This window comes from Leptonychotes weddellii, chromosome 4 (genome assembly GCF_054177405.1).
Source record: "Leptonychotes weddellii isolate Sample4059 chromosome 4, ASM5417740v2, whole genome shotgun sequence".
Classification (NCBI taxonomy): domain Eukaryota; kingdom Metazoa; phylum Chordata; class Mammalia; order Carnivora; family Phocidae; genus Leptonychotes; species Leptonychotes weddellii.
In genome coordinates, this window is record NC_138372.1 from 38,635,629 (window position 1) to 38,645,665 (window position 10,037).

Consider the following 10,037-nt stretch of genomic DNA (forward strand, 5'->3'; position numbering starts at 1 on the left):
TGTTAGAGTAGTTTATCTCCAACTCAGGTAGTTCAGGTTTCTGCATTCTTGCTTCCCAGGCTTATTTGGTTTATATTTAAATGGAATTAACTTCTCAGTTTGCATTAAAAGTTCTAATGCTGCTTACAGCTTTTAATAATTAAGAGATAGTATGGCATAGTAGTTAAGGGCACACAGGAATCTACCTGGATTCAAATCATATTCCAGCACTTACTATGTATGCCAGCTTGAGCAAATTATTAAGTCTGGGATCTCAGTTTCCACCTTTGTTAAATGGGAATAATAATAGTACCTATTTCACACATTATAATGAGTATGTTCCCATATTTTAGAAAGTTTAACAACATGATTTTTAATAATCACATTATCTTTATTGTATGACATTAGTTTCCTAGTACTCATAACAAAGTTCCACATGTGGGTGTGTTAAAAGAACAGGAACGTTTGGGGCACCTGGGTGGCTCAGTCAGTTAAATGTCTGCCTTCGGCTCAAGTCATGATCCCAGGGTCCTGGGACCCAGCCCTGCACTGGGCTCCCTGCTCAGTGGAAAATCTGTTTCTCCCTCTGCCCTTCACCCCTCTTGTGCTCGCTCTTGCTCTCTCTCGAATAAATAAGTAAAATCCTAAAAAAAGAAAAAGAAAACTCTCGGGGCGCCTGGGTGGCTCAGTCGGTTAAGTGTCTGCCTTTGGCTCAAGTCATGATCCCAGGTCCTGGGACCCAGCCCCACATCAGGCTCCCTGCTCAGTGGGGAGCCTGCTTCTCCCTCTCCCGCTCCCCCTGCTTGTGCTCTCCCCCTGTCAAATAAATAAATAAATAAATATCCTTAAAAAAGAAAGAAAGAAAAAGAACTCTCAAAACTTAGGGGTGCCTGGGTGGCTCAGTCAGTTAAGTACCTGACTTCAGCTCAGGTCATGATCTTAGGGTCCTGGGATCAAGCCCCACATCGGGCTCTTTGCTCAGCGCGGAGCCTGCTTCTCCCTCTCCCTCTGCCTGCTGCTCCCCCCGCTTGTGCTCTCTCTCTCAAATAAATAAATAAAATCTTTAAAAACAAAAAGAACTCTCAAAACTTAATAATAAGAAATAATACAAGTAAAAAGAAAATGGACAAAAGAGTTGAACAGACCCTTCACCAAAGAAGATTAATGGATGGCAAGTAAGCCCATGAAAAGATGTTGAACATCATTAAGACAAACATATATGTCAGTGCATTAGAATTGAGAGTCCAGAAATAAATCCATGTATTTATGGTCAATTGATTTTTGACAAGGGTGCCAAGACTATTCAGTGGGGAAGGAATTGTTTTTTCAACAAACGGTGCTGGGAAAACTGAATAGGCACATGTGAAAGAACTTGATTCCTTACCTCATACCGTATATAAAACTTAACTCAAAATTAACTCAAAATGAGGCCAAGGCCTAAATGTAAGAACCACATCTACATACATATAAGCATATAAAATTTTTAGGAGAAAACAGAGACATAAATCACCATAACCTTGGATTAAGCAATAGCTTCTTAGGATACCAAAAGCATAAGTGACAAAAGAGAAACTAGTTTAATTGGATTTAATAAAAAATTTTTAAAACTTCTATGCTTCAAAGAATACCACCAAGAAAGTGAAAAGACAACTTATAGAACGGTTGAATTATTTGCAAATTATATAGCTGATGAGGGACATGTTCTCAGAACATATAAAGAGCTTTTACAACTCAATGATAAAAATAACCCAGTTTAAAGATGGGCAAAGGATCTAAATAGACTTTCTACAAAGAGAACACATGAATGGCCAATAAGCAGATGAAAAGAAGCTCAACATCATTAGTCATAGAGAAATATAAATTAAAACCACAGTGAGACACTACTTCACACCTCCTAGGAAGGTTGCCTATAAACAAAAAGATGGATGATGACAAGTGTTGGCAAGGATGTGAAACAACTTTCTCATTCATTACTGATGGGATTGAAAAATTATAAAATCAGGGGCGCCTGGGTGGCTCAGTCGTTAAGCATCTGCCTTCAGCTCAGGTCATGATCCCAGGGTCCTCGGATCGAGCCCCGCATTGGGCTCCCTGTTCCGCGGGAAGCCTGCTTCTCCCTCTCCCACTCCCCCTGCTTGTGTTCCCTCTCTCGCTGTGTCTCTCTCTGTCAAATAAATAAAATCTTAAAAAAAAAAAAAAGAAAAAGAAAAACCTAAAACTACTACATGCATATGTGTATAACAGTATGGATGCATCTCAAAAATGTCATGCTGAGCAAAAGTAGACAGACTCAAAAGAATACATACTGTATGATTTTATTTACATGAAGTTCTAGACCAGGCAAAAGTAGTCTATATCATAGAAATTAGAAAAGTGGTTGCCTGGGTGAGGCTGCAGAGATTGACTACAAAGGTGCATAAGGAAACTTTTTTAACATTCCATATTCTGATTGTGGTGGTAGTTACAGAAGTGTATACATTTGCCAAAACTCATCAAATAATAGATTAAATTTGGGTATATTTTATTGTGTATAAATTATACTTTAATAAATATGACTAAAATTAAAAAAAACTTTTTTATTTTTTTATTTTAAAGATTTTATTTATTTATTTGAGAGAGAGAGAATGAGAGAGAGCAAGCACATGAGAGAGGGGAGGGTCAGAGGGAGAAGCAGACTCCCCACCGAGCAGGGAGCCCAATGCGGGACTCTATCCCGGGACTCCAGGATCATGACCTGAGCCGAAGGCAGTCGCTTAACCAACTGAGCCACCCAGGCGCCCTAAAAAAACTTTTTTTTTTTTAAGATTTTATTTATTTGACAGAGAGAGAGAGAGGGAACACAAGCAGGGGGATCAGGAGAGAGAGAAGGAGGCTCCCCACTGCACAGGGAGCCCAATGTGGGGCTCGATCCCAGAATCCTGGGATCATGACCTGAGCCAAAGGCAGATGCCCAATAAAAAAAAACGTTTTTAAGATTTTATTTAAGAGAGAGAACACGAGCAGGGGGAGGGGTAGGGGGAGAGGGAGAAGCAGCCTCCCCGCTGAGCAGGGAGCCTAATGCAGGACTCGATCCCAGGACCCTGGGATCATGACCTGAGCTGAAGGCAGACACTTAACTAACTGAGCCACCCAGGCACCCCAAAACTAAAAAAACTTCCAAAAGTCGTGTATATAAAAAGAAGAAATACTTAAAAACAAGGCAAAGAAAATATTTAAAAAGAAAACTACATGTACAATATGAATACATTAAATTTTTTAAAAAATATATAGGAAACGCATAAAAGCGTAACAGTACCTATCTTACCTGTGATTTGGGATCAACGAAATTTTCTTCTCTGGATTGTCTGTGCTTTAAGGTTATGATTTTTATTTATTTTTGGTAAAAAATGGTTTATCAGTTCCATTTTTGTATAAAACACATGGGAGAAAACTAACCTAACCAGTCAACATACAACCTGCCCCATGGAAAGGTACTTTTATCAAACTTTGAGTTTAAGAACATACAAATGTTTCTTTTACCATGTCTAAAGTAATTGTCTATGCTTTTCCATATAACTTTTAAAATTTCCACATATCTCATTGTTTCTTCCGTCCCAGTTATAGTACAAGGACAGGGAGGAGGAAGATTGGTTAAAACATCTCTCTAAGCAGTTTTCTGCTGTCCTTTCTTTCCAAATAGAGACTTGTGGATGTGAGGGACCAACACCCTCCCCCCACCCAGCTATGGTAGCCTTGATAAGGGAACCATATATATGAGTATGAGAATCATATATATATATACATATATGATTGAGAATCATTATTATTTGTGGGGACTAGCAGTGTAGACATCATTACAGAGGTATTTATCAAGCTGTAGCATATGTTAGTGGTCAAAACGAAATAGCTAACATTTAAGTGAAAATAGAACTTTTTTGTGTGTGGGATAATTTTTAAGTGTTGTAAGAAAAGCTCTCCTCTTTTTCAGCTTCAAGGTATTGCAGCATGCTGATTGAGGAAGGAGGATTGCAGCATTTATACAACATCAAAGAACATGAACAGACTGATCCCCATGTCCAACAGATCGCTGTGGCCATTCTGGACAGCTTAGAAAAACACATTGTGCGCCATGGCAGACCACCTCCCTGTAAAAAGCAGCCCCAAGCTAGACTAAATTGATAGCCATAGGTAGTTGGATAATTGAATCACAGGAATCCTCTTTGTGATAGGCTCATTTGGAATATCTTATCTTCTGTGATGTTTTAGGGGTTTCTATGACAAGAGTCATAAGATCAGTTTGGGATTGATGGTGTACAGTACTGCCGACGTGAACAGTCTCTAATTTGTCTTGTGATTTTTAACTTCTGAGGCAAGAAGGGTCTCTTCCTTCGTCATTGCCTTTTAGGAAATTTTCCACATCTTTCTGTGTTTGAACTTACTGTGCTTGAAATTCTACAGTTTTATGATAAAGTTTGCACGAACCCTTAGGCCAGACTTTTCTGATCTTAAAGTCCCTTCCAATCAATTTGCAGCTTCAGATAAGCTGTTAACCTGATTTCTGGCACTGCTTCAGTTGTAAGTTTTATACTGCTTCTGTATAAAATGCCTTTATTCTCTGTCTGTGTACCTTTTATAAGATGTCCTTAGTGTGAAAGAATGGAAATCCGAGTCCTCTTTGAAAGCTACTCACTGACTGGAGCCTGGGTAGTTGGCAGAAAAAATGTATTAGAAAGAAAACTAGTAAGGGAGAAAAAAGATTAGGAACTGGAGAAAGGTCTGCTCTTACAGTTCTTAAACTGGAACAAGCTATCCTTCTGGAACCCGTACTTCTCCTGAGGCAGTGAGCAGTAGCTTGTTCTTCATATTTATTCCTGGGAGCATGGGCTGCTGCTTCCTACACGGACTGCTGGTTACTCTCTAGAAATATTTCCCCAGGCATCACAATGTAAAATATTACAGCATTCTGTGTTAAAGATTAACTGTCTGAATCTCTATACATCATACTATTGTGAAAATGTGAATTTTTATAAAATTGTCTCTTGTTAAAACTGACTTCTTTTCCCTCTATTTCAAAGTCATTTTGTTCAGTGAAATAGAGACTACACATGGTATTACCTGCTCAGTTAAAATACAGTTAACAACAGTAAATTTTGTCACAAGAAGTTAAATTTTCTTTTGTTTCAAAATACATGTATTTTATGTTCTCATGTTGGAGAAAGATGTCCACATCTCACTGCCAAAAATGAATGAGAAGCACTAGGCTATTATTAAATGTAATGATTCTAGTTGCGGTGCATAAAAGAAAATATTTTTGATGGGTTATTTTTTAGACAGTTGCCTTTCCTTTATGATACCCATTATAGCATAGTAAAGAATCAGTTATCATTATATCAATAATGAAAGCTGGGAGGCAGCAAGTCACCAAGAAACTTAATTTCCATTTTAAATTTTAGTTTGTGAGTGAGGTTAATGACAAATTTCAGATGATTTTGTTTTCTTCATAGATGGCCAAAATGTTTTCAATAGAGATTTTTTTTTTTTTTTAAGATTTTATTTCTTTATTTGACAGAGAGAGACACAGCAAGAGAGGGAACACAAGCAGGAGGAATGGGAAAGGGAGAAGCAGGCTTCCTGTGGAGCAGGGAGCCCGATGCGGGGCTCGATCCCAGGACCCCAAGATCATGACCTGAGCCTAAGGCAGATGCTTAACGACTGAGCCACCCAGGTGCCCCTTCAATAGAGATTTAAATGGTTTAAATTATGGTGATTATTTAGAAGCATTTTTATTTAGAAAGGAGCTGGCTTATTAGTATGCTGATAACATTTTTGACGTATGTATTTCAAACCACTATCACAAAAGTCATACTTGAATTATTTTGTACTCCTTCGCAGGGATGAAAACTTAAACTAAAAGAAAAGAGGTATTTAGAACCATTAAAACCCATATTATATTCTGGGTTACTTCTGACTTGATGGGTTTAAGGAATTTTTATAGGCTCAAGATAAATTTTCACAGATTGTCTATTTCAGAGGAAGTGGAAAATTCTTTTAACTTTCCCTCTTTTTCCCAGATTTTAATGTCTAAGGCAAAATGTAGAAAATATAGCTTGGAAGTTGCTAGCTATGTTGACTATCTTCAGGTCTCTTAGCTTGCATAGTTAAGGGAAAGCCTGTTTGAGAAGTTTGGCTTCAAGTTTCTCTTATGTCTTGTTCAAGACAAAAGTGCATGTTCCTTACACGCTAATCTTAGGTTTTTATCTTTACAAATTGTTTTCAGAAATAGCTAAAAATGTACAGAAAACAATAACTCCGTTCATTATTCAGAATAACTTGATAGATGAAGACTCAAAAATATTTAAAATTAATTCTAAACTTACTACTTTGAGCATTGGTAATGGTGGGATATTTCTGAGTCTTAAGAGCAAAATAATTGATCACATCCCATATATAAAAATGGTAGTGCCTTTGTGGTTGGGATGGTTCTTAAAATTGTGTATCTAACTAAGGCACAGAATTGTCTGTAAGGTCTTGAATCTGGCTAAAATATAGTAGATGTATATATTGAAATTATGAGGCATAACTGGCCTGTGTCTACAGTTAGAATCTGTTAGGCCTCCTTTTACATGTGTATACTGGAATGTAATAGTACTTGGTGCCTTCAAGGGTTACCTCTTCAGTGGCTTAGAGGTGCTATTTCAAGCACAATTTAGACTAGGGTTGAACCACTCATTGCTCAAATCATTGGTGCACTCAGATGTTATAAAATGTCACTCCATCAGTCCACAAGCAGCAGCAAGGTTTAGATCTACCAAAGAAAATGGAATTAGACTTTTTAAAGTATAATTATGCATGTTGGTATCATTGAGTAAAACAAGAATGGTCTGAAATTAAAGCAAAAATAAGGGATCTCATTCTTTCCATCAAGTGAGTTTTGCTTGTGGTCTTTATATTCTAAAAAATCATTTTTCCTGTTGGCAGTTGAAACATAAATCAAGTAATAATAAGGGGTTAATTTAATTTACCCTCTGGCCAAGGACTCAGTGGCTACTGATCTTAGTTGAGGATTTTTTGAATTATCAGACCCACAGTTCCAGGAATTGACCTTAAATATTGCTACTCTTTAGCCCTAGATAGAAATGCCATTTGGTAGCAATAGTCCACTTAATTACCCAAAGTGGAGGTGAGTCACCACAAAAGGGTGCTACGGGGATTTAATTTCATGATCTCTTTTGTTTGCAAACTTCCAAAGAATCAAAGATTCATGTTTAAAACATTAGTCTATCCAGCCTAGAAAGTTGTTCTTACTATTGAGACCTTTTGAGTTGGCCCTTTTTCTCCCTCATCACTTTCATTTGGCTGTATGTTTAATTATGCTATGTATCAAGAGCGCATTGGGCCATCTTCTAGCCCTTTGGAACACATTTTTATGAAAACATATTTTATGTGCTAAGTTATGATAGATTAATGAATGATGGTTTTGACTTAGTATTTTAAAATGCATGACCATCCATAGAACACCGTGCAGCAGCAGTACCCACAGTTGAAAAGAGGTCATGAGTAACAGGGAAAACAAACTTAGTTTTGTTTTTGTTGAAACCCACCCCCCTCCTGCCCTCTACTGGTATGTTTACACTATTTGGTCATTGTGCAGCTTTTATTATGGAATAAACAGTATTATTAAACTGAAAGTCTAAGTTAAAAGCAGTATCATAATATCAGCGGACATGGCAGTTTTATCTGTATGTTACTTGTTTGGGAACTTTATGGGTAGGACTTCAGAGTACTGTACCAAGACAGCTTACAGAGCAGTTTTGTAAAACTTACAGTTTCCCTCTCAAATCCATTGTAGCAGTTTCAAATGACTGTGTGGATGTTGGATGTTTAATCTTTACCATTTATTTTGTATTGACACATTTTTTATTTTTAGTGTTAACTCATGTACTACTTTAGGAATAATGCAAATCCAGCCTTCATCCAGTGATGAGAATAGCAGTATAATAGGCATTTGCTGAATGTGCTTTAAATGGGTAATTGCTTTATCTTTTTTAGTATCTCATAGACTTTGCATGACACGGTACACTCCTAATTATGCATTCTTTAGTTTCCAAATCTTAACCTAAGACATTCTATGTTAACTGATTGGCAGCCTGAGAAAGAGCTTTCTCTGCCTGTTTCTCACATCACCCAATTTTTTGGGGTAAATTATGGGAAAATCAGTGCTATTTCTCATTTCTCTGGATGAAGCAAGGTTTGTTTGGACGGCACAACCAAACTTTAGAGCTAGATAGAATGGCTATTAAGAATATTTAGAAAATCCACATTGATCAAAATTATTCTGGGAAATCATAAATCTAGTTCATTAATAGTATGTGCTTAATTTTGAACTTACTTTTGGGAAAACTGTTCAAATGGGTTCTTTTAAGATTATTCTAATCAGCTTAGAAGCAAGAAGCTACTTAGCTAATGAAAGCTGAGATACTTTCATAAAAGCGAGAAATTCTTGAGAGCATTTTTTTTAAAAATGGGATAATGTTAATGTCAAGATTTATACTCAGATAATCTGCAAGAATAAAATTTTAAAATCCTTGATTTTTGTAGAAATCCCACTGTCAAATTCCCACGGACTTGTGAGAGAAAAGCTATCTTTGCCTTGAATTCTGATGGAAGAGTTTAACTCCTTTCAAAGGATATGAAAAATTCATTGGGAAGTGTAATGTGTTCATTTCAAAGGCTCTCAGTTATCTGGACTGAAGGCACTGTTCTCACTGTGGCCAGATGAATGGGAGTGTTCTGTACATGAATCATGCTATATTTTAAATCAGGACATCCCTTAGGTATTAATGTTGTGTGTGTACAGAGTTGTTTTGCAATTTTTTTTTTGCCTAAATAAATGTATAAATTTTATGTAAAGTGCGTCTTGTGTATTTTATTTCTAGACATTTGCTTTAAATTTAATGCAAGATTTAGATTCTTTGGTTATTCACTCGTAACAATTGCTTACCAGTGGTTTTAGTGCAGAAATTTCTAGTATTGGAACTCCATTCATTCATTTCATTAAATACCTATGGCAGGTACTGTTAAAATTTTGGAATTTATATAATTTATAAGTCCCTCAGAGAACTTACAGTTTTTTGGAGAAGAAATATCAAGCATATAAATATTATCTAACATTGTATCACAGACCAGTCCAAAGTGCTTGTTAGAGAGGCATGGAGATCACACTTAATCCAAAGTGGGCACCCATTACACAGCCCAACAAGACTTCCTAGAGAACATAACATCTGGGTTGACATCCATTCATACAACTATTGAGATAATTAACAATATTATGTATATTAAATACATTTAATGAGGGACTACCAAACAACAAAGTATAAGAACCCCATAGCCAGGAAGAATCCTTAGTTATTTTAGTTTCAGAAACTAATTTTGTAGTTGAAGAAATGTAGTCTTAGATAAAATGAGCTTGTCTGTCACACGCAAGTCAGTGACAGACTCTGCCCTATAGTTCTAATTTCCAACTTCCAATCAAGTGGGCCTCTCTTCCCCACCATGTTGTTACATAATAGCATGAGATTTCTTAGATCTTAGGCATTATGTGATTAAGCATCAAGTGAATGGTACAGAAAATGATGTACACCAAATGGTCAAAGAAGTGGAGATTGTCCATGAGGAGGTGTTCTAAGGCAGCATTAGTGTTTAAATGCTATAGAATTGTTAATGAATGGCCACTACAAATTGTATTGCTTCACTAATACACAAACATGAGGTTAGCTGTGTTCGGGTGATAGGGTTTGTTTTTAAGTTTCAATATAATTTTTATAATAATTACTAGTTTTAACTTGTTTATCTGTCCAGTAATTCACTCAATAGTGACATGGTATTACTATGGTCCATACATACTGAGGAAAAGAAATACTTTTGGCTAATATTTAACCAACTAAGTGGATGAGCTGTGTAGTCTATAGCCAACACTCCAAAAAGGAAAAATTTTAAAGTCCTCCACTCTTCCCCCTCCCTCACCCTTTGTCACAGTTTTTATTATGTAAATTGACCCAATCTCTCGACTAAATTCTTCC

General features: G+C 36.6%; 1 protein-coding gene across 1 annotated transcript in view; it reads left to right on the forward strand.

Moving 5' to 3' along the window:
• The window catches only part of ZYG11B (zyg-11 family member B, cell cycle regulator), a 67,372-nt gene extending 58,510 nt beyond the window's left edge, over nucleotides 1-8,862 (forward strand). The window contains exon 14 of the mRNA XM_031025262.2: nucleotides 3,947-8,862. Coding sequence (XP_030881122.1) covers nucleotides 3,947-4,137 — 191 coding nt within the window. The 3' untranslated portion in view covers nucleotides 4,138-8,862. The remainder of the gene's footprint in view (nucleotides 1-3,946) is intronic.
• The last annotated feature ends 1,175 nt before the right edge of the window (nucleotides 8,863-10,037 follow it).